The sequence below is a fragment of the Lepidothrix coronata genome, unplaced genomic scaffold, assembly GCF_001604755.1.
Source record: "Lepidothrix coronata isolate B3197 unplaced genomic scaffold, Lepidothrix_coronata-1.0 Scaffold0, whole genome shotgun sequence".
NCBI classification, from domain to species: domain Eukaryota; kingdom Metazoa; phylum Chordata; class Aves; order Passeriformes; family Pipridae; genus Lepidothrix; species Lepidothrix coronata.
The window spans coordinates 981501-1007154 of record NW_016690180.1 but is presented as its reverse complement, the minus strand read 5'-3'; the positions used below and the strand labels follow the sequence as shown (position 1 = coordinate 1007154).

The 25654-nt window shown below is 41.0% G+C and overlaps 1 protein-coding gene across 9 annotated transcripts in view; it reads right to left on the bottom strand.

Annotated features, from left to right (window-relative positions):
- STOX2 (storkhead box 2) overlaps nucleotides 1-25654 on the bottom strand; it is a 101281-nt gene that overhangs the window by 22073 nt on the left and 53554 nt on the right. Inside the window, exons 1-5 of one of the 9 annotated variants that reach the window (XM_017804414.1) lie at nucleotides 16706-16934; nucleotides 5357-5396; nucleotides 4268-4339; nucleotides 3813-3946; nucleotides 3471-3663 (exon numbers count right to left, since the gene is read on the bottom strand). The exons of 3 other annotated variants lie outside the window; for them this stretch is intronic. In XM_017804414.1, the coding sequence (XP_017659903.1) occupies nucleotides 3471-3489 (19 nt within the window). In that variant the 5' untranslated portion in view covers nucleotides 3490-3663; nucleotides 3813-3946; nucleotides 4268-4339; nucleotides 5357-5396; nucleotides 16706-16934. Of the gene's footprint in view, nucleotides 1-431; nucleotides 467-3470; nucleotides 3664-3812; nucleotides 3947-4267; nucleotides 4340-5356; nucleotides 5397-16705; nucleotides 16935-25654 lie in introns of those variants that run through there. 5 more of the 9 variants (XM_017804423.1, XM_017804449.1, XM_017804432.1 and 2 more) reach the window with 5 other exon arrangements.

Below are 25654 nucleotides of genomic sequence, written 5' to 3'. Positions count from 1 at the left end.
AAAAATAATAAAGTTTGCCTGGATTTTAGTTTAGTAACTTTGCACAGTCCTTGCTTTCAAAGCAGGCCTTCAGCATCAAATTGCTTTGTAGGTTAGTGTGCAGAAAACATTCAGTCTGCAGATTTGACCCCCTGCCAGCTGGACTCTTGTCACCAGGAACAAGCCAGGAGTTTTCACTGAAATACTGACTATACTTTACATTACTCATCAATACAAAACATTCGGTATTGGTTCATTAATGTTAACACAACCTCTAGCAAAGCACACTGTAGTTCATATGTCAGGGTAACACACATCCTGCTTGCAAATATTTGGGAGCTTAACAATCATTTAATTAACAATAAAGATTACTATAATTGTCCATAAAATCATAATTTAAATGGCTTTAAATGCAATACAAATGTTCAACAGATATTGGTTTATGTGAGGACCTTTCTTTCTGTTTTGTAAGGGACTATCAACAGTTAAGCCATAATCTTTTCCACTGAGTGCTTTTCAACCTTCTTCATTATGACAAGGGTACTCTGTTTTCACCTCCATTGTGACAGAACGATCTCCATTGCTTATTGTTCCAGCTGTCTGGAGATAGTTACTAGCTCTTGTTTAAAAAGGCTAGCACACATTTTGAGCAGACCTAATCATAGAAAGCCAAAATCCCCTCACTCAGGGAGGCTCTAATTTGCCAGATTTTATCTTGACTATCCTGTGGCTCTGGGAAATTACATGTACTCTGTGGTTATAGTTAAGTGAACAAACTTCTTTGATGCACAATAATAGCAAATATCTTGCATCTGTGAGATAATACAATATATTAACATCAATTACGCACATAAATACTGTTTAGTCTGTTGAACAGAAGGTTTACTAGAACTCCTTTAGGAAAGATCTGCTTAAAAAACAGTAAATAAGCTTTTCCTATTTTTTTTTTTGTAGACCACATCACTTACATAAAACATCTAGCATATGGCTCCTGTTAGCTCTGACTGATGCTTGTCTCAAGCCGCTTTCTTTCGAAATCAAATTACTAGCCTTGACTTTCATATGTTTATGCTCCCAATTAAATGAAAACCAGAGCTTAGAGAGCAGTTTTCACCAGCTGACTGCATGCTTTGTTTAAATATGACATATACATATATATACATAGTTTTAGCTCTGTTTCTGCAGTGTCTGTCCAAACTTTTCTCTATATAATTAAAAAAAAAAAAAAAAGTTTTCTAGACTTCTTGTTTTAAGTAGCACTTAATTTTAAAGAATGTCCAAGCACTTAAGAAACAGTGAATGGGAACTGTCCTCATTTTATGCCCTGGGTATTCGCAGCACTACCCTGGGGGAAAAATTATTTTTATTACTTAGAACAAAAGATTATGTAGCACATAAAATAAACACTTAGCTCTTACACAGCACTTTTATTCAGTGGTTTTCAAAACATTCTGAAAAACTGGGAACTATAACTATCCTTAACATACAGATGAGAAAGTGATGGTCTAACATAGCTGTGAATGAAAATTCACACATCCTGAATCCATACCAGCCAGAACTTTTCCTGTGCCAGTGTATTTAGTGTGTTTGTTCTCTGAAAGTCTGGGTACCACCATTTCAGGAGAAATTGAGGTAGACTACATTCTGCACGATGTATCAGCAATTCAACTATCAAATACATACTGATGATGGAATTTTTATTAGTGATTCTACTGCTGGAAAGAAGTGACCTGGAAGTCAAACTCTTTGTCTCATGAACTTTGCACAAAGATTACTTGAAAAATCACCTCTTCTCTTATATATGGAACCATTGTGAAGGAAAATTAAATAAGTTACAGTGTAAAACCACACTTTATGATAACTTATACACCCTATTCCCCTGAAATAGGGAAGAGACCCTCTGATTACACTCTGCATCCTGTAAAATACAGGAAGCCAGTTTCACCTTTCCATTCCGACTCTCAACACCTTTTTAATCTTTTGTTTCTTATGGATCAAGACAACCTCCAAACATGATTTTTAGCCTGATTTCCACAGAAAATGAGGTTTGCACAATCACAATCATGTGCCAGAAAGGTTGAACCTCACTAGACAACAGTGATTCTAAAACAAGTGTTTGCTAAGCATGTTCAATCTGTACAATGCTTTACACATAGCCACCTCCCACTAGACAGGAGAGAACCCAGTCAAAAAACACTTGTCAAGGGAAATCTGACTTCATTGCCTTTACTGCTTACAGAACTACATTATTAAATAGAAAACATCAAAACCAGAGTAGAGTAACTTCATGATACCTCATGATTATAGTGGTGGTTGCAACAGGACTCCCCTACAAAAAATTTCTTGCAAACGATTTCTTGCAAACAAAATTGTTTCTTGCAAACAATTTCTGATCTTGTTGATCGGAACAGTCTGTTCTGATCAACACACGCTTATGATTTCACTCTGGGAAGAACTACATAAAAGGTCATTTTCAAACAAAAGGTAGCTAACAAAACCAAAACTACTTGTAATGGGCAAAAAGAGGGCTCTTCAGTCTAGAATATTATCACTTTTTACTCAAGAATACTGTAAGGAAAAAGTCTCTTCTAGAAAAAGTACCTTTTCAGGTTTACTTCAAAAAGGGACAGATGCTGAAGAAGTTACATGTCTGGCCTGGGTTGCACAATTACCCCTTTTTGCCCCAACTCCCTAGGTGACTGAATTATTCTAATTAAAAAATACTTACATAGATGTAGTAAGCAAAACTATTCTTATGTGAATTCACAGTGAGGACACACAATTGCCATTTTAAGCTAGATGTTCACATTTGATTGAACAACAGAAGGGAAAAGGAGGAATATGCAGATTCCTGTGGTATTACCCAGACTACTCTGAAATACCTTAAATCTGCACTAGTACTCTAACTCAGTAAAGATTACATATCACTGGCAAAATCTGAAACAAAGAAAATTAGAAGTGTTGCTTGCACTGTTCTCAGGCATAGCCTAAATCCTCCTTTTAAGCTATATTTCCTGCAGTATTTTTATGAAAAAAGCTGCAGGCTGTGTTTACTAGACAGCTACACGTATCAAGAGTACTGATAACAATAATAGAAAAATACATTAAAGATTCATCCATTTATTCCTGTTTAAAGCAGCTTAAACAAAGGCTCAACAAATGCAGCAACACACATTCATTCACTAACCAGCAAGCTCCTTCTGCACCTCTGAAATGCACGCACACCAAAACAAATAATAAACACTTCCAAGAATGTGACCACTCCAAATCTAAACATGCTGAAGAAAACAGGGCAAACTTAGTATAACCATATAACAAACACTTGCCTCTAAACAAATTTCTAGTTCCTTACCAGCTACTAACTTCAACTATGTAAACTGATTTTTTTAATCATTCAGACCCAGCTAAAATAACGACCTCCAGGTTCACCAAGTGGCACTAACTTTCAGAAACAGGTGCTAAATCGCTCACAATCAGCAGACTTGTCTTACATGCATCCATTTTGTGCATTTCCTGTGATTTAGTTTTCCTTTTCTTTGTTCATGTCCTGTGGCCAGCTGCCTCCTGGTCCAAAGTGATATCCCAGCACATGTTACAACTATGATCATCGGAAGTTTCTGCTGGAGCACGGAACTTTCCCAGAGGTTTCAGTCAGTTGAGGAGATTTCTGTAGTGTTGCTTATCCTGGGAAGGAAGAGGGTGGGACTGTAGTTTTTTAATATATTGTGTGCTCTAGAATGTGTTTTCCTAAACAATATTTTTCAAATGCATCTTTTAATAAATGTCCATGTCTATATTCCTGGCACACAATATGTTAAAAAAGGGGGACTTACCTGAACCCCTATGGTCTGGTTCCATGCTCCAGTACAGTATCCAGAGTAGCTGTGATGTAACAACAATGTGCAAATTGGGGCTTTATATCACTGTGGAGGCTGGCTGAATGCAGCATAGCTCAGTGCCACAGGACCTGAAAGAAGAAAAACAAAGCATGCTTTCAGGCATTAATATGCTGAACACCCACCTCTTAAAGCAGGAAATAGGGGCATACTGAAAAAAAAATGCAGTTATCTATTCAGGTCCACTGAAAGGAACACCATTTTACACAATTCTCACATAAGCATGAGAAATAAATGGTTAAGAAATTACAGGGGAGGCGGAGGTAGAGAATCTAAAAGGGACTACAAATATAACTCCCACACAGTGTTTTGAAAACATCTCTTTTTGCCCTGTTTCCATGGAATGGCTGGAATCACGTTCTGACACCACCCCCTGTTCCGAAGTCACTCACAGTCTTTGCAAAGCACCTCTCCACTGCAGTGCCTCAGGATTCTGCAGTGTCACTCCTCTTCTCCCTGGCTCTCTGCAAAGTGAAGTCATAGGAATGGATCAGCCAACCTGACTTCTCACTACCCTGCCCAGAATCCTTTGTGAACCGAAATGAGTCATCGCTCTGAAAAAAATCCACAGCGCAATGTTCCAGGTTTCTCCCTGTGTCTGTGCTGGCTTCTTTGTCTTTGAAACGAAGTGCCTATGCTTCTGGAACAGTGCCCAGCTGCATTGTACAGGATAACAAGCCAGCCTTCTCATTAAGTGGACAAGAAAGCTATTTACATGCATTAGCAAAGACAAGTAAGTTGAAGCTTTAACCCTCTAGTCAAGACAAAAAAATTACCCCTAACATATCTTCCTGACGTAACACACAACTCCTCCAGTACACAGAAACACAAATGCACAGACACATGTGGGTATACACACACGGAGAGCAGTATTTTCTTAAATTATTCACTATTTATCATGACACGTACCAGTATTGACTCTACTGATTAAAAAGTAAGATTTACTCTCCTTTGTCAGTCCTGAAGAATGCTGCAGACCTGCATGTAACAAACAACTCTGCTGTACACTCGATCAAAGTTGTGCTGCTGCAAACTGTTTATCCAAAAATTAGAAGCAGTGGACAAGTTCTTGCAAGCTCATTTTCCATCATCCCATTCACCATTTGGGCTCACAAAAAAGTGAGCCCTGAAACCATGCCAGACAAAAAATGCCAAACTACTCCAAGTGCTGAAGGCCAGCAGAGCTGCTTCAACTTCTTCTGCTACTGACAAAGAAGGCAATGCTCAGAACGAGGTCACTGTGTCAGGATCTCACTCAGTGCTAGGTTTTCCTTTGCTTGGTGAGGACATGCTAAGCTAAAGCATCAGAAAAGCACAGAAGAGGTAGGAATAATGCTGCTGTTTTGAAGAAACATTTTTAGTTGTTTGGAGATTTTCTTTTAAAATAGGGAAATATTCAAAATTGCCTTTACTGCAAAAGAACTACTTCTAGTCATGATGTAGTCACCAAAATGAGTGAAACATAGCACTTTAGAACTCACCTGTGCTGTGCTGGAATAGGCAGTTCTCCTAGGTGCTCCCCTAAATGAACATACCAGGTGTTTAGGACCAAATGAAATACAGAAGTCACCACCTCCCTATGCTGCAAGCCCTGGCCCTACAACAACCCTGGCAGTGAGAGTCCAATCAAGCCTAAAATAGGTCTATGCAAGTGTTTCAAGATAACAAGTAAATACCTGGGTTACACAACTAACAAACATCACTTTTGGCTGCAGGTCTATAGCAACTATTATGCAGTAAAGCCATACTTTAAGCGGGCTAATTTACCTGTGTAAGGTTAACCAGGTGCTTTGCTACACCTGTAGTTACACAGCAGCCATGACCTCAACATGAAAAGCTAGGGCTTTGCTATACACACATCAATTTCTGTGTTCCTGAAAGGCCTCATTCCAGGAAATTTGCCTTCAACTTTAGAGGAGTTTTGCCTTCCCTGGGGCTGCAGGATCAGCCTGAACGCCTCTAATGAATCCAACTTGGCATTTGCAATGTTTGGGTCCCCTGGGATCATCCTGCAGAAACTCTACTTGGTTGTCTGCTAAGCACACACCCACATTACAGCAACAAAACTCATTCCATGAAGAAAAATTTCTGTGGACTTAAAAGTGAATTACAACAAGCACCTACTGAAAGAAAAAAAACAAGAGCTCCAATCTGCTTTCCCTTTGCACCAGACAACATTCACACAAAGCTAAATATCAGGGTCTGTGCATGCTGCACTGTTTTCACACACACACACTTCTTGCAGCAGTAGTCATGCCACTGTCCCCAAAATTAAAACACTGGAGGAAGAAAAATAATGGTAATACTACAGCCAGAATACTTTTTCTCTCTAACAAATTTCTCTAGCACTCGAACCCAAATTATACGCTTGGGACCAGTCCAACTATTCTGAACAGACTGACACAACTGCAAGCTCTTTCAGTGAGAGAACTCCTCTTGCACATGTGACGCCTAGAGATACCTGGAAGGCACCAAGTGCGCACATGTACCTAGGGTGCACAGACATCTCACATGCACAGGCACCTAGGCATGCCTTTAGTCAAATTCATCAGCTTACAGTCCTTTAATCGGTATCTAATCAGTGCCTTGAACTGGAGGACCATGACTGTGAGAATGATCAACTCCCACCCAACTCTGAAATTGTGCAGGATCTGCTGCTCCAGCTGGATCCCTACAAATCTATGGGGCCTGATGGGATTCATCCCATAATCCTCAAAGAGCTGGCTGATGTCATCGCAAAAACTCTCTTGATGATTTTTGAGTGGTCTTGGGAATCCGGAGAGGTCCCAGCTGATTGGAAGCTGGTGAATATTGTCCTGATTTTCAAGAAGGTCAAGCAGGAGGACCCCGGAAACTACAGGCCTGTCAGTCTCATTTCAATGCTTGTAAAGTTATGGAAAAGATTATTCTGGGAGGTACTGAAAAACACCTGAAAGACAATGCTATCATTGGTCACAGCCAGCATGGCTTCATGAGGGGAAAGTCCTGCTTATCTAGTCTGATTTCCTTTTATGACAAGGTAATCCACCCAGTTGGATCAAGAGAAGCCAGTTGATGTAATCTTTTTGCATTTCAGGAAAGCTTTCAATACTGCCTCTCACGGGATCCTTCTAGACAAAATGTCCAGCACACAGCTGGATAAACACATCATGTGGTAGGTGAGCAACTGGCTCATGGGTTGAGCACAGAGGGTAACAGTGAAGGGGTAACGTGAGACTGGAGACCCATCACTAGTGGAGTTCCACAGAGCTCCATCTTGGGCCCTGTGCTCTTCAACACCTTCATAAATGACTTGGACACAGGACTGGAAGGGATATTAAGCAAGTTTGCAGATGACACAAAACTGGGAGGAGCTGTTGATTCCTTCGAAGTCAGGGAGGCCCTGCAGAGAGACCTTGCAGTTCTGGGCACCACAATATAAGAAAGATATTAAGCTACTACAGAATGTCCAAAGGAGGGCAACAAAGATGGTGAAGGGCCTTGAAGGGAAGTCGCATGAGGAGAGGCTGAGGTCACTTGGTCTGTTCAGCCTGGAGAAGACTCATTGCAGTCTACAACTTCCTTGTGAGGAGAAGAGGAGGGGCAGGCACTGATCTCTGGTCTGTGGTGACCGGTGGCAGGACCTGAGGGAATGGCCTGAAGTTGTAACAGGGGAGGTTTAGGTTGGGTATTAGAAAAAGGTTCTTCACCCAGAGGGTGGCTGGGCACTGAAACAGGCTTCCCAGAGAAGTGGCTACAGCACCAAGCCTGACAGAGCTCAAGAGCTGTTTGGATGATACTCTCAGGTGCATGGTGTGACTCTTGGGGATGGCCCTGTGCTGGGCTGACAGTTGGACTCCATGATCCTTGTGGGTCCTTTCTAACTCAGCATATTCTGTGATTCTGTGATTAAGAGCAGCAAGAAGCGCCTGATACCCCAAGCCTGGCAGAGAGCAAAAGGGAAAGAAGAGACCAGCAGTGGGAAAATGTAAATGAGAATGTTTAGAAGTGCTGAAGCTGATGCATAAACCAGCGCTGACACCATCAGTGATGTTACTGCAGCGTAGCCTTACAGGAGGACGGTCTGGCCAAAATACCATGTGCACTCCCCAGTCAAGGCAGCTACTCTGTTCCTCCATCCCAGAGCACATGATAGAGGTTAGTATTGAAACAAAAGCTGTCTTTTTGACAGTGTACAGTACAAATAGACCATACACTCCTCTCTGTGTAACTCCATGCAGGCATGTGCATCCAAATAGACCAGTACAAAATACAATATAGCCCGAGATCAATCTCCATCCTACAGTGAGGAAACAGATGATCTAAAGATCCCATTTACTTACTTCCTTTGCACACACATAGTGCTGAACACAGACTCCTTTGTCAAACTCAACATTAGCTTGCATACATCCTTAAGTCCTCCTGAGTCAGGGCCTGGGATTCCCTTCCTTTGCCACAGCCCTTTCACCATCAGTAGAGGGAAACTCAAGAGGAAGAAAGGAATATGCTCAAATGGGGACACACACACCCCACGCTCACCGCACACAACAACACATGACAGAGAACAAAAAAGGTTAAAAAAGAACACAGTCAGAAGAGTCCAAGAAGGTTACCAAGAGGGTAATTCAGACTAGCCTGTACCAGTTACCATGGATCACAAATTTCCGAGGCTAAAATCAGCCATCAGCTCTCAGCAAAGCCTGTAGTTGCAGAGACTATAGTCATCTACCATTATGATTACTTCTACAAGAACCAATTTCACAAAGCAGGGAGCACCCAGCCACTACACTAAGAACACAAACCACGAACTCTGTGGCTCCAGAACACACCAGACTAAGGAACATCAGACGTACACTTACATTTCTTTAGGAAATCTCTTAATACTAGAAATTATGACATATTAGTGCTTCACTAATAATAACTTACTTGTAGTATGCTAATAAGTTCCACTTGACTTACCTGAACAAATCTCCCAGTTCTTTAAGAATTCACTTAAGAAAACACAAGAGGAAATATGATCAGGATATTAAGCTCAGTAATATCCCAACAAGTAATGCCCATCTGTTTTTGTGCTAATATTGTCTAGGAGCTTAAACATTCTTTTTTTTTTTTTTTTACTTCTGCTGCTTACACCCCGATGAATTAGCAGAGAACACACCTCCCCTCCTTCAGATCTCATTCCACTGGCTTTTAAAAAAGCACATTCTTTTAGCGCTCTTTCACACATCTGCTCCTCCTGTCCCTTTAATCCTTCTAGAAGACTCCTCTACATTTTCTCTAACTTACATAACTTTCCTCTAAAAGCAAGAACCAAAATTCTGTGCCATATTCTAGCCAATCTCTCACCTGCATCAGGTACCAGGAAATTGAAATTTCCTTACCTTTAGTGGAAATACCCCACACTATACCCTGTTTTTTTCCTCCACAGCTGTACTATATTGGTGTCTCACCATCAGTCACCCTGCAACCGAACAAGTAGTTCCAGTTATGTTTTTTTATTCTGCCTGCAACTGAGTCTGAAGCAAATATTCCTGTGTTTGACTTCCAGGACCATGATCTTTAACAGCACACTCTGCAGATATGATTAAGGATCTTTGATCATCCAGTTCTTGTCATTTGTTATCCATTTTTTAAGCATCTCCACTTAGCACATTCTAAAAAAGAATCTCAAAACCTAAAATGAAAAACAAGCTATACTTTAAATGTTACTTAATGCAGGACAGAATCATAAACCAGTGCCACACTTCCTAATACAGCAAGCCAGGAAACAGCATTTGAATGAACCCATCAAGTTTTAACAGGAAAAACAAAGCAATCAACAAAACTCCTTCCCTCAAAAGCCTAGCAGGTAAAGCAACTGTCTTCTTAGAATTCAACTACTAAAAGAGGCTTCTTTAAATTATAGTTCACTGGAAAGTCTGTGATATTTTAAACCACACAGAAGAATTTTCTAACAGATTTTGTCGCTAGGACCACAAGACAGGAAGGAAGGAGGATTTGGGCTTGTTTTTATCACAGAAACGTGCTACTATCAAATTAATTTGAATAATGTTAATGCTATATTGTTCTCAACCACACCAACACCCCACCTCGTCAAAAACAAAGCCTGCCTGTTCTCTGGCAGCAAACAGCAAATGCAAAGATAGAAGCATTAAAAAAATCTGACACTGGAGGAGATTTGGCAAGAGAGAGTGAGCACATGAGAAACAAAAGAAACAAAAACCAAAAAACAATGATAAACCTAGATGTTTTCTTTTAGGGTGGAAATTTTAAAAAGGCACAAAAAATACTCCTTTTCAAACACTCCTGAAAGCACAGAATATGGCTGTTGGAAGTCTTAGCCACATGTTTGTCACTGTCCTCTTCAGCTTAGCCAGAACACATTTGCAGTGTGCCTAGAGATGCTGCAGTTAATATTCAGCAAGAATCTAGTCAGCAGCTAAAATTCTTGAAAGGTAAAGCAATAATTAGCAACACAACCCAGTGGCATAGTGCACTCTCTCTCATTTATATTGACTGCTGCAACCATTAAAAGATTTTCATCCCAAAGACAGTACTGCAGTGGTTACACCTTTTCAAACCAACAGTGATGACTGGCAGATAACTTCAAGTTAAAATAAGAACCTGCAACACTGAACACAAGTCCCATGGTACTGCAGCAGCCTTTAACAGCCCAGTTTTTCCTGGCTAGGAGAGATAACCGATGAAAAGGCCAGGCATGGAATCAATTAAATTAGTGCCAAAGTGGTTTGAAAAAGACAAGGTTAGATGCTCCAAAGACTTAGCAGTTGAGAGTTTACTGGGTCATGTTTTTCCCTGTCGTGGAAACAGTTTTCACTGTGGCTAGAGTACCTTCAAGGAGATGTACTTTAATGCTTGTGAAATTGAAATATTTTACACCCCAATACATGAAAAAGCTATCCTACTCTATTCTGCCCCTATGCTCCACCTGCATGGGGTAGATGCAGTGACCCCTGTTACCCACAGTGGCTCAAAATACTTTCAAATTCTGTCCTTTGGTCTAGCCTGTGTGGAGATCAGCTGTGAGGATGGGAACACAAGAACACAACAGTTCAGCAACTCACCAAATCTGCTGCCTCCCTCATGCTGGTCAAGCATCTTAGAGGAAGCATTAGAAAACCAACTGCACACTGCCACCAATTTACACTGCACCTTAAAGGGAAATGCCCTTGTTCCAGACAGAAACCATTCTTTTGAGATCCTCGAGGACTGGCAGATATTCATTTTTTCTCTCAATCAGTATGACTATTAGCAAATGCAGCAATCAAAACCTACCTCCCCAAATAAATGACAGTACCTGGAATCAGGGATTCCCCCAATTAAACAGCTCACTAGATGAAACATTTCCTCCTGTCCATTTCACATATTTTCTTGCTTTTGAATTTTACTGAGCACTCATTTTACTACAGGAAGCAGTAAATCAAAACCTACAACAGACATTTTGCTACTATTTCAACAGTAACACCTCCCTATCTACTGCTCTTTTATTTTTAAATGAAATTTCAGGAATCTGAAAATCTCCCTGTACATGAGCCATAAAACCAAAAATGGTATGCAAAAGGATGAAATTTTCAATTTCACAGAGACCTCTCTTGCATGACTTCTCATATATCTCCTCATTTACAGAATCTTAAGTTTAGACTTTTAATTACTACTCCTGACTCATCTAATGCGTTCACTGCTGACTCCAGCAACGTGCAGACTATGCTCCTAAAAAAGCACAAAACTTAACATATTTAAGCTCTATTTTGTCAGCGTTCACTGCACTGCCTTATACCACGTTGCTTATGTCACTATTCTACAGAATTGCTCAGCTGTTTCACTCAGCTGTCACTAGTGCCTTCTGAAATCCTCCTCAGCAGTCTTAATGAACCTGAACAACTGTGATCTGATAGACAGGGTTACTGCTTCATTATCCATTCCATCATTCAGATTTTTAATACAGCTATTAAACACCAAACATTTGGTATTGATCCCTGCTGCACAAAACACTGTTAACCATTTCCAGGGCCCAGAAATGGCCATTCTTCCTTTTTCTCCTCTCTATACTAAACTGAGCTTGACAAGACTTTTGTTTTGGACTTTCACCAAGCATTTATAAAGCACTAGAGCGTGGAAGAGTTCTTGTGCTCCCCGAGTGTCGCTATGACCCAGTTTTCTGAAAGATGAGAGCGCATAAAAATAGTTGTGTCTTTGCCTTCTTATTCAGTACAAAGACCTAAACCAGGATATCAAGGCTAGATTCCTGAGATGATCTCAGAAGCTGATGATGATCTCAACTTTAACTGAACTAAACCAAAAGACTAGCAAAATGAGAATTAAGATAATTTCTTTAACAGATTTCAGAAGTAACCACTGGATACAAAGGGAAAAATCATATACAAAAAAATTTCGAGATCAAAGCACGGGAGAATATATAAAACCAAGCTTCAAATTACTACATTTTATGCCATATCAATACAGTATTTTCCTAACACACATTAAACAACAACAACAACAACGACAAAAGTAATTCCTTATCTTGCCACTATGTTGTAATTCCTTACTCTTGACCATAAAGAAAAAGGTCTTATGGTTACCATCATATTCTTTCAATGAGCTACCCCCACAGGCAGCACTTTAACTCACCCAGACCTTATGGGCCTGAGGGCACCTCCTGCTTAGAAGGGTAAAAAGTGTCTTGGTCAGAGCCGGAGCTTGAGAAGGCTCTCTGCTTCAAAAGCATTTCTGATCACCAGTAAACACTGCATTGCACATGGTGAAGGGGATGGTACATGCCCCTCTCCTCACCTGGCTATCCCCCTTTAGAGGCTGAAACTGCTGCACAGACCAGACCTCAGAAACACCCACAAGGGATTCAAGTAACCCTGAAAGCATTTTTTGAAACCTCTGCTGTTTTTCCTGCCTGTTTGCTAGCTACAAGTTTTAATCTTAAAGAACTGATGTAGAGAGTACCTAAATAAAAACCTAGGCTATAAAGATTGAATTAGCAGCAGCAGAAGACTGGAGAGGAAAACAAGAAACAATGTAAGTAAGAAAGAACACAGGAAAGGTTAAAAGGAAATGTAAGGGAAGAGCTGATTTTTGTTTGATTCCTAAAGCGGGCCATGCAGCATCTGAGATGTTACTGATGAAAGAAAACTTGTTAAAAGAATCCAAATGCTTAGCAGGGTTAAATGGAAGCAGAAATAATAACCAAATGGTAAGAAATAAAATTAGTACCTCCAGCTATAGGAAGGCTGGGGAAAAAATAGTCTACAGAATTGCTGGGATAAGCAAAGTGGGAATGGTTGCACGTATCAGTGAAGAAAGAAGTGAACAAAGGACAGTTGTTTTGTGACAGCTGATTTGCATGTGCTCTGCATCCACTTGGTGCTTGCCTTTGTTTTGTTTTCTAGGCTGACCTTCACCCCGTGCCACACAAAGGATTCACTGAAAGCCTCCGTTCAAAGTCTCAATTAAAAGCCTGAAAGAACAAAGGTATCTTGCGCTGCAGCCCCAAGCCTGAGCCCCGTGCCAATGACCCAGCAGAGGGACCATCCCCATCAGAGCGCGGGGCTTCGGAACCTGCATTCTACACCGCCTTGGAATGAGCCCTCCTCCCCCCAGCATCTGGAACAGGCAAAATAGCTAAAAAGAAACATTTAGCTTGATCTCCAAAGGGTTGCTTCTAAGCTTTTATGATGAAAGATCAAAGCTAGGGAAAGGGTGGGACCTTACAGGACAGTAAAGAAAGTTGAGAATAAATTAGTAGTGTGCATACTAATAAGACACACATGCAACGTCACTAAGGGAGCATATTAATGGTTTGGGCAGTTTGAACGAAAACATGTGAAAGCAGTTAAGCATGTCATCACCAATACTGTCTTTAGAAGTGTTCTGCTGTTTTATGAGAAGCTCTTCAAAACCCACATGCACATGCAGTTTCATAGAAAGAAAGTGTAATCCACAAGAACTTGAAAATGTGAGGCTGCCTAAAGGGCATCCTGCATGTCCTCCATGGCCTGCAAAGCCTATGCATAAGGCTTGTGATTTTTTTCTTTAAACTGTGGTATTTAATTTCTGGTACTACATTTAATTGAGTTACTCTAACGTAGATTTGTTATGCAGCATCCATCCAGTTTGGTACACTCTCTGAACACAAATTGGGAACGTTTGTGTAACAGGGATAACATGAAAACTGACCTCAGCACTGTGGTCTAAAAGATTAAATTACTGCCAGAATTATCATGGTGTAATTATACCTATGTAAATACCTATTTATTCTGGAACATGAGTGTTTTGTTTAACCTGATTTAGCTTACACAACTTCCAAAAGTTTTATCAATGGAGTTAGATGTATATGCATAATCATGTAAACTCCCTCTGCGTGACTTTTTGGGTCATGCATAAAAGGGTGAGTTAAAAATACAATAATCAATAGTAAAAATAAAATACTAATTTTATTAGAGGCAACCATGTGTCTTCCCGTTGTTCAATCATATGCTCCCTAGTGCATTAAAAAAGTAAATGTTTAAACAAAGGAATTAACCTTCTACTAATTTTTTTCTGGGTTCCAATAGCTTAACTCTTCAAGAGCATATAACCGCTGACATTTAGAGTTGCAAGTACTATTTCTCTAAAAACTTCCTGTTATAGTAAAAGGCAGAGCTATTAAAGGAGCCAAATGTGGCTTCTATTGCCATATGTTGTTTCTAATAGTCACAGCTTGAGTTTCAAAACTGATGGTAGATCTTCACTTCCCTTTATCTCCATTGAGTGCTGCTGTACTCCCTGTACTTCTTAAAATCAAGACTTACTGAGAAGCCTAATTTTAGGCAATTATTTCTGGAACATAAAAAGACTCAATGCATGTAAGCTATCTGGAAATACCTGAAAGTCTTGGACGCATCTCCTTCATATTTCCATTTTCAAACAAGAGCCTAAAAGTCTACTTTAGGACATAGAGGTTTGAAAACGATTTACATATCTTTTGCCTTGCTCCCGACAAACATTTTTCAATGGAAGTTCTGATGTTATTAGAGTTTCCAATAAAAGTCTGGGGGTTGCAAAACTCTGCAAAACATAGTAAGAAGTTCTTGGTTTTAGAGAATATAATTCTGGTAATTCCTCATGGCATCTTTGGAGACTGAGGACGCAAAAGCCTAGTGTAACTTCCCAGTGACATTTTCCTCCTGTTAAGATAACTTCTTTCAAGGGCAGAAATTACCTTGTGAAGCATAGTCACCATATATTTTCCCCTCCAATGAATGCTTCCTTGCCCCTCAAGGAATGACTGAGGTTACCACACAACTATCCAAAGCACAAGTTTGTTTTCAGCTTTTGCAGGGAGTTGTAGTCTGTTGGAGTAAGGGGGAATGAAAGGAAGGATGATACCGCATGACAACAGACTTACTACATTACTCACAGAAATCCTATGCCCCATGCATGCTTGCACATGCAAAGACTTTTCCCATATTTTTGAAGTAATTGCCCATTTTTCCAGATGCCTGGCAACTCAGGCTGCCTGATGTCTGGAAACTAGCTACTACATGCATATAGTCTCATCTCACATGTGCAGCAGGTCCAACACATCAGGTGTACTACGCATGCATAATTTATCTATCAGGGACTGTCCCAGATTTTAAGATTAAGATCTAAAATTCCTAAAACAGCCAGGCTTGTAATTTTCAATCTGAGCTGTGATGCAGCCAGTACAAGCTGTTGTACAGCGTGAGAGTATCTTCACAGAAGAAGCCACTTGAAATAGCAAATCACAGAATATTCTGAGTTAGAAGGGACCCACGAGGATCATCAAGTCCAACTCTTTAACGAACAGTCCGTATAGGGATTGAACCCATGACCTTGGTATTCTTAGCACCATGCTCTAACCTACTGAGCCAAGTGTACTGCTTGCAACTTTAGGAAGACTTTTAATTCAGGGCCTGCTTGCAGCTTACTGGAGCTGGTAAGAGATACTTCCAGCATCATGAGCATAGGCATTAATAGCACTTTCCATTCCAGAACTGGCTAAAACCATTGGACAGCTCTGCAGTAGCTGATCAAGACTTCAACCTTGAGTCTTGCCCACCAGTCTGGAAAATTTAGATCTCTATTTAACAGACAACAGCAGCAAAACCTTTCTATGGACCATACAAGATAATTATGGCTAGGCTTTGCGAACGAAGATTTGGGAAGGCTCTATCCACACTTGCTACAGGCACGCTGGTGGCTTATGAGGCCAATACGTGACAGACATATCCGATTGCAAAAGGTAAAAAAGTTACAGCCCCCGGGCAGATGGAGCTTGTCAACCCTGTAAGGCCATCCATCTAAGAGAAGGTCACTCTAAAACAAACCTACGTCCTGAACCCTCACTGCCACTGTCCAAGCTTGCTCGGCCCCGGCAGATGAACCTCAGGATTAAAGGGTGGGCTCAGTTCAGCGCACGCTGTGTCTCACCTAAAAAATCCACTGCGCAGGCTCGAAGGGTTAATGACCTTTCCCAAATCTTCGCTCCCGAAGACTGGCCATACATTAAAAAAGTTAAGAAATAACACAGACGGATTGCTGAAACATTTCACAGTGCTTTAAATATGCTTTGAAATTTTGTAACCTATTTAAAAACGTCGTTTCTTTTGCCCTACAGCACTAGCAATGAAGAACCTCAAAGGAAGTGCTTAGATAGACCAGATTTACTCGCTTTGCCACTAAGCTCTGCAGCTTCCTAGGGCTGTCAGTCGCGGCCGGGTTCAGCCGTGAGACACGGACCATGGCGCTCAGCCGAGCCCTGTGCTGCCAAGGCCGCTTCCGTACGCCTGGAACAATGGGGGGACACACTCAGCCCTCACCAGCACGGTCCTTTCCTAGAGGGCCTCCGCACCACAACGCGCGTCCAGCCGCCAGCACAGCCCGCGCTAACCCCGAGTACCGCGGGCAAGGCACGATCCACGTCTCCCGGGGTAAGGGCTGCCCCGCCGGCACAACCCGCCCGCCAGCCTCGCACTGCGCCGCGTTGCTGACCAATCTTTTATCGTGCAACTGAGCCGGACGGGGAAGCACCGCCCGTCCCGTCCCGTCCCGTCCCACCGCGCCCCACGGCCCCGCGGCAGCGCCGAGGTGCGGGCACGGCCGCCCGCCCGCCGCCATGGCAACGCGTGCGGGGCGCGGCCCCAACAGCTCCCTTCCCGAGTCCTCTGAGGAAAGCTGGCAACCTTCCAGGGCGCCCGAAATAGGAAGGAAAAGCAATATTCGCCTAGTCGGAAGATGCGACGTTACCCCCTGCCTTTGCACGACACATTTTGAACCAAAACCCATCACGCTGTTCTCCTCCAGCAAAGGCCACCGGTTCCCCTGCCATTTTGGATGCAGGAGCAATTCCCACAGAACATACACTTCTGTGTGCTGCTGCCGCCTCAGGAACAGCCAAAATCCCAGCCACGGGGAGCTCAGAAATAAAAATAAAATAAGGGGGTTTTGTTGATTGGTGTCTTTGGCCTTGAGGTCCTGGGGCTTTGTGTTTTTGTTTGAGGTTGGTGATTTTACATAATGGTAAAGCACATTTTCGTCCCATTCCTCTATGAGCACTGTCCTCATGGGAAACCCTCCTGCCTTAAGTGAGGGCACAGTGGGGGCTTGGTACTCCAAAAAAGCAGTAAAGGCATGAAAACCCCTTTGCCTCCCTAAGGGCAGTGGCATGATGTACTGCTGATGCCAGAAGTAAATCTGAACAGCCACTGCAACCAAATTCACCCCCCTCTTCAAAAGCACTTCAACATACTCTTCAAGTATTTTATGCAACTTTTAAAGTCAACATGGCTTCACGATTGAGCCAAGGTTTTTGTTCTTTCATTTTTAGAGATTAAGAGGGTAAAAAAAAAAGAACCAACAACAAAGTATTCCCCCTCTGGCTCCTATTGAGGAAGGCAAAAGGTAGGCAAAAGGTAGGCAAAAACTTTGGCCAATTTACCACTCAGATTTAAGAGGAAGCTATTGTCTAAAAGGACAACCATCAAGGAAACATTTTTGCACAAGAACAGTAGAAAGACCCATTGCCTATATCTTGAATAGATGTAGAAGGTTCTATGACCTAAACATGGTTTGTAAAAACAGTGATCAGCACACATGCTGAAAACCAAAGCTGTAAAGCAAATCAGAAAGCTAAACCAAACCACATTCTCCATATCGCTTCATTTCATCAAAAGCAAGCGAGATAATTAGTTTATAAAGGCAAATCACAGGGTAACAATAGGTGCCTGTTGTGGATCCTGAGGATGAATTTGAACTTTGCTCTGAACCTGGACTGAAGGCCTTCTTCCTGAGTGTAAATGAGCATCTTGGGTTTTAAGGCTGGTGTCTCTCATCGTCCACAGGCATCAGCAACATGTACAACCTAACCACACCAAGCTGATGGATGTTTAGCAGAAAGCTAAAGCAGTATTTGTGTCACTGTAACTCTGTGTTTGGGACACAGCTGATGCAAGCAGTGGTAAGACACAGGAGGTCTGCAGTGTGCTGTGGTCAAGAATCAGCACCATGACCTCATCCTCTTCCAGCACTCAGGCACAAGGGAAGCTGAGATTGGACTAGCAGCCAATTAACCACTGATTCAGCCTGAATTTCAATATTCTTCTCTTTATGAGCTCACTCATTGTTTTAATTACTTAAGGAAGCTGCACAAATGCATTTATTCCACACTTTAACATGCAATCCATGAGTGGAACTAAGTTGAACAAAACGGAAACTTTTGGCTTGAAGAATGGAAAAAAAAGATCAAGAAGGTAACACATAAGAGTAATTTTGAAAAGCAACTGCCACCCCTCTAAGCAAGACTGAGAACTGCTAGCACAAGTGCTAGGATCTCCCTCACCGTGCAACTACACACGAAATCCACACACAATCCACAAGGCCACTGGCACTGCCCTTTCACAATAAACAAATAGCTGAGTGAGAAACAAACAAACAAAAACCAACCCAACAAAAAAACTCCTTCATAAATCAAATTTCCCCAAAACAGGCAGTATAAAAAAGCAACAGCAGGTGATTCCTACGATCACGCAACCTCTGGCATACAGGAAATCCCAGGCCAAAGCTCAGCATAGAAGCTACAAGCCAAGACAGTGCAAAGTTTTTTTAAAAAGCCATACCGCCATACTGTGTCCAAAGCATTTTCTTGTCTATACATCAATTTCCCATAGTATTGCTTTGGATTCTCTGTTGTCATTAATCTGCAAGACCTTTACATGCTGGCAATTGTATTTCCTTCACTAATGCCACTGACACCCATCACTTTCTCTAAAAGTCAAATATGAGAAAATGGTTCTTTAGTGGGTGACATCAGCTGTGTCTGGCATTTTACAAGATCTGGAAGACCAGCACTGCCCCAAGGAGTTCACAGCCTAGTTCAGGCAGAGCCAGCATGTTTCAGATGCAATCGTATCTGTGAGGCCATGGGAGCATGAGATCACTTCCTCCTTGTGCTCTTCAGCTTTACATACTCACCAGTTATTTCTATTTTTCTATTTTAAAAGTTTCTTTGGAAAAAGGAAAAAAAAGGCTCATAATGATTTTATCAATTTTGGTGTTTTATGTTGAGACCATCCAATACCTTCAGTTATTAAACATTCATGATTCCATTTTTCCTCAAGTACAGGAGGAAGAAGTTGGCAATCAACCAGCGAGGACAAGCTGACTGACAATAGCTTACAGCTAAACTAGCAACTGCTCAACCAAATTGCACAATCCATAGAAGATGTGCCATGACTGTTAGCTTGAGGATGATAAGCCTATAATCAAAAGCCATAATTTCTATTGGCATCTCTTGTTTGTATTTAAAGAAAATAACAAAAAATCTGGTGCGCACATATTTCTGCAGTATCTGAAAGCAAAGGATTCCAAAGCTTTCTACACATAATTTCTGTTAACTGAAAGCCTGGAGTCATCTAATTACTACCTCCACATACAGGATTTGCCCAGATACTAAAATTCTGAAGCTGGAAGCTTACAGATGTTTTTGTTCTTTTCTGCTTCATTGCTAAATAGGAAAGATTATGGCAAGGATTAGGCTAGACTAGGCCCTTGATTTGTTCCAACTTCTCATCTCTCTCAGATGCAGGTTTAAAAATGTCAACCAGAACTGAATTAACAGATGATCATCGAGCAAATTAGTTACAGCAAGAACTAAATTCAAGACCCTGCACTCACCAGTAGGAACTCCAGCACATCTGGATTCTTCCAGCCACCAGGAAAAGCTCCAGGACAGATCCAGGACACCTAACTCTTGCAGACTAATCATCAAGTTTCCCGAAATGGCACCAGGGAAACAGCTTTGATTCAAAAGCAAGGGGTGGTCAGGATGTTGGAAAGCTACTTGAGAAACCTGTGGTACATTCAGTGCTGTAACTGTTCCTGACAGAAATGTGCCTGGGTCAGCTTCACACTGCCCATGTGGGGAAACTCACTCACCATTCAAATAGTTTTTGTAGTCTGTGTCGAACACTGTGGTGCAGCAGTTACACAGCTTATGTTAACAGAGCTGCCCAGGCCAGAGTGAGCTCTGGACTGCCTATACAGCCCCTAGTACTTGCCATATCCTAGATACATGTTTGGCCCTCTTAGATTTTTTTTCATTTATTTTGAAATTTAAGCATCTGGAAAACCTTACTGAATAGTTTACGCAAAATGGTCTCATTCCCATGCCAGAAGTCTTTCATTTACAAGAGATAGGGTTAAACAGGCAATAAAAAGACCATACATACCCAAACTGCCCTTGAAAACACTCACTCAGATGCACATGATGGAAATTATGTACTCAATCTGTGCTAACACCTTATTAGGAAATACTGTGATCTTATTAGGCAAAGCATTTGAGTTTGCAGAGGAACCAGAACCAAACTCCCTTTAACAGCTCTGGAGAAACCAAAGCTGAGCTATGTGCTCAAAATCAGCTCACAGCACTCAACCCTTGTTCAGCCACACTACCAACTGGTATGTTGGGTAAGACTCAAACAGACCAAGCCATCCCAGTCTGACCTACAGTGGAAAACAAAGCCAATGCTAACAACTATTTCCAGCTAGATCCTCTGGATCAATACTGAAAATGCTGTTGGATGTCATCATGGCTACTTCAGATGGCATGAGGAATCCATCCTCATGCTGGTGGTTTTCTGGGCTACTACTCCTTTGTTCACAGGAAAACGGAAGTCCTTGCACAGACAATGCTTGTCATGTGCCAAAGCATTCATCATAGATGCCTAACTGCATAATAGAGCTAACTAACCTAAATGCTATCTATTGCTCTCCTTGCCCATTCCATTTATGCTTGATCCTCTCCCATGGGTTAGTTTAGGGAGCTAACCTAGCAGAAGGCTAGTCCTGCCAAAAAAAATAATGGATATTTTATGCCAAACCCTGACTGGATGCCCTGTTAAGACAGAGAAGGTCCTGTCTCAGAGCAAAGTAGGAGGCAGTATGCCACAGGCAATGGAGAAGCAAGGCCTCCTGTGCTGGGAGCCACCAGTTATAGGTAAGAATTGTTCAGTTATCATGAAACTCCACGGTAATACGGCCACTCATCACAAAAATGACTGACACAGCCACTATTCTGACAGAAAGTCCATGTGACAGCTGAAATTTTCAAAGGGCTTTAAAAAGGCTTACTAAAGTCCATCTGTTTTCATGCCATCTGGGTTCAAGTCTATCAGTGCTGGTTTTAACTATAAGGGGCAAGTTTTGCAAAAGCAAGTGTAGTTTGTTGTATCCAATAGACCATCAAGACTTGAACAAAGTAAGGACACATCACTGGAATAAACAAGGATATAAGTAGCAAGCCCACATTCCAAGAACGTGTTTAAAAATAGTGCTGTTCTAACAGAGACAGCATATACCCATTTTCATCAGTAGTACCAAAGATCTGTTAAAAACCATCAACAGCAATAACTGAGTTTCCCAAGGAATGTCTATTAGACATCAGATACTGACCACTGTAATGGAAAATAACATGCACGAGAAGACAGGCAGAATCCTGCATTTCTCCACCCACTGCTAGAGTATCTCCCCAAAACACAGATGACGCACAGTCACAAAGAATGGCAGAAATCCTCCTGTGTACAATACAATTCCACTGATATTAAAATGTATCAGAAAACCATTCTGATATTGTGAAATATTAATTTTAGAATGAGGGAGAAATATTTTGACAAATGTCAGAACTTCCTGTTACTGCATTCCTACATGAAGTGTTTCTTTTTCTCCCTTTAAATTAGTTTCTTCTGAAAGGCTGCATTAGGTAGAGCAACAATTTAAAACATTTAAACAGTCATATTTGAAACAAAACAGTCTGATCCACTGAAATTAAGTATTTCATGTGATCTAAAAATATTGTGTTTAGGATTTTCTTCCACATGAAATCTGACTACTTTGGAGCTATGTTTCAAATCAGAAAAAAATTTCCTTAGAATCCCAAAACCTCCACAAAATAGAGCCTCTGTCTACTAGTCAACTGTACATAAGCCTCAAATTTTACAACACAAGTTTCAATATATGTCCTTCCAAGAATATCCAGCAGATTATATATCTCCTCAATTGAAACTTGAGAATCTTAACACATTAGTTTCAAATGAAAACTTTCATTCAGTCTGAGCAGGATTTGAATTTTTTGCTTTGTTCTGCATCTCAATCTCTGTTTTATTAATTTTTCTTGCAAACTCAATTTTTGATTGATTTGCATGTGTTTATAAATATGTATGTACAACTCAGAGTAGGAAAGCAGCAATGCCATTACATCAGCCTCAACACCTGCACTGTGTTGACTAAAGCAGAGAAGACTGTCTATTGTTTCTCTTTCTTATTAATGTCTACCTTCTCAGCCTTACAAAATCCTTACTTCTCTGCCAATAACATAAATCATGCTGATTCTATTTGACTTGTAATTTCCACTGTGACTAGAGAGGCAGGTCTTAAAAGAAAAAACAAACAACAAAACCCAGTGAAAATATCTAACAAATATTCTTACGATTTTTATAATGACATTTGCCCCAAGTGCCCATTTGTGTGGAAAATGTTTAAATCGCTCCATTTAAAAAAGTCTACAGTCCTAAGGGAGTTTTTAGAGCAATATACAAAAGATTTTCATGCAGATGGAGGGCATTAAGCACTTCATGCATGCAAGAAAAAAAAAGAGCTAGAAAAAATGTTTCAAAAAGAAAGCAGAAAGAAATATTTTAAGTCTGAGACAGAGATCTTGTCCATCACACCCAAATTAAAAACAAACTGAAAAGAAACCAAAAGGAGACAGCGGATACACTACAGAACAGATTCTATCAAAAAACTTATTCAGCATCTAATGTGACTGTTACAAGAATTCTTCTTCTAATCTAAAACACAAACCTTAAAATACACCTAATTTTGCACCATAGAAGTTTACCACTTTACTAAAGCTATGCACTTAGGCAGAACAAACAGTAAAGAGCCAAGTCTGCCAGCACTGGGGAGATGCTCACTGTGCATCACCCAGAAAACAGTACTGTTTCAGCAAACAGAAAATTCAGACTGGAACTGAGAATCACTAGCTATGACAGCAGTGAGTAACACACAGTCTTCTAAGAGGAACAATGAGGACAAAATGTGGTTTTAAAATGGATCTAGAGTCATTTATGAAAAGGTTTAACAGTCACCTGCAGCAGTAGCAAGAAGTAGGACTCAAAGACCCCAAGTGCATCTGTCTTCAGAATCAGGCCCCTACCAGAAGGCAACTGTGGGAAGGATGTTAGCTGGAGAAGCATCTGAATACTTGGAAGACAGGTTACAAAGCAGTAAGAATTAAGACAAACCCCTGCGGGGCTGCAGGACTGCTTTGAAAATGTTTATTTTTAATTTCAAATCTTGATTCTGAAGTGATAAAGTCATGCCCCAAGCAAAGGAACCAGAATGGTGATGCTGTCTAAAGCATGATTTCATCCTTCCCACCTTGTGAGTTGCTTATCAGCTCAGAAGGACACTGTCAAGCTTAGCAGCCCAGGCTTGCTGCTGGAAGAATGTGGAGAAAGAAGGGTTTTTCAGGTCAGGCTGGGACCTGGTACAATGCTGCAAATTAAGCAACTTCAGTAAATGAGGTGAGAGTCTCAGGAGCAGACAATTTGATCCTGCGAATAAGATTCGGAGTGCCTAACCAAGCATTTATGTAGGAGGGGACTGCCAGCCCTCAGTTTGTTCCTACTTCGATGTTCAAGGGAACAGAAAGGGTAACTTTCTGTAAGTGAACAAATTATACTAAGAAAACATTCTGTGTCACCCATTTCTAACGCATACAAAAATACTCTGGAAAAATGAGTTTTGGTTGCTCCATGGCAAAAGCTCCAAGACTGTTTAAAGATCTGTTGTGGTTTTGCCTTAAAGCTCATCAATGCTCAAAGCCCGTGAAAAGCTGTCATTTTCTCACTGCTAGTGAACATATCAAACAGCAATAATAAACAAGCACTGTGAAAAGAGGATCCAACCGGTGGACAGGTTCTTGAACCCTGGACACAACATTCAGGCATTTGTCTGTCATCTCTGTGATCTTATGCCTGAGCTCTCTCATCAACAATATAGATTATCTGCAACTCTTTCTACTGTCTCTTATCAGAGTCCAGATCCTTAATAGCATCATTTAACATTCACTATCTATTACCAAGATGTAAAAGAGAAAGTCCTGTGACATTATTGCTGCCTCTCACAAAGACGAGCACACAACACCAGCTGTTTTAAATGTCAATTTAATGATGGATATTGTCTTACAAAACAAGGTAGACATACCACTGGAAATGTCCCCATGCCTCTCTTGTATTGGATGCATCATTCTTGTAACCTTCCAACAGTCAGGGCTATTCATTAACCAGCTATTAGCTGAAAAAAATAACATGTCCATTAAAAAGTAGCAGCAACTTTTTGAAAATACAGTAAACTAACACAGAGCTAAACTTTCAGAGGCAGAAAAGGATTTTAGCTAGAAACTTCATCCTGAACTTCTGCTTTATCTAACTGGATTTCATACTTTCGTAAAGACCTGCCACAAAAAGCATGTGGGGAAAAAAAAATTATGATCTTTCAGAAATACCGCAGATGACACCATGCAACCTCTTCAGAAAGAGAATTCCTCACCTTGGGAGTTAATTTTGTACCACCTTCTATTAAAAACCCAAAGGATGCACACAAAACTGTATGGGTGAAAGTGATTTAAAATGTGTTTCTAATAATGCTTGAATGAGGAGCTGCTTGTAGACTTATTCCTACAAACTATTTCCGTTTGTTAAAGCCATTATCTTGATTCTCTGACTAATCCCGCTGCACCCCTTTAAAAAGAGAAAGAAAACATACCAAAACCAAAACTCAACAAAACCAAAAAGACAGAGCAATTTAAGTGTTTTGATGTGACAAATGGCAGACTCCAAAACACATAAATGTGCTCGAACAATGCACTTGAAAACTCTCACACCAGTGTCTTACATCTTCAAATAAACGTCCTGAGCTTATTCAAAATGCAAGCACTTTAAATGTACAATCATGGAAAGAACTTTCTAGCTCTTGTGTAGAAGATAATGAATCACAAAGTTAACTTTCTACTTTCAAGATGACTCTCAATCATTGCTTCAGTGATTTTGCTTTCAGCCTCACCCTGTTCCGATCCTGGCATGTTCTGCTCCAGAACACACAGAGAGATCAGAAAGGCTTTGCTTAAGATTCAGAAAGAAGATAAAGTGTGCTCTATCCTGTCTGAAAGGATGGGGGGGGGGGGGGGGGGGGGGGGGGGGGGGGGGGGGGGG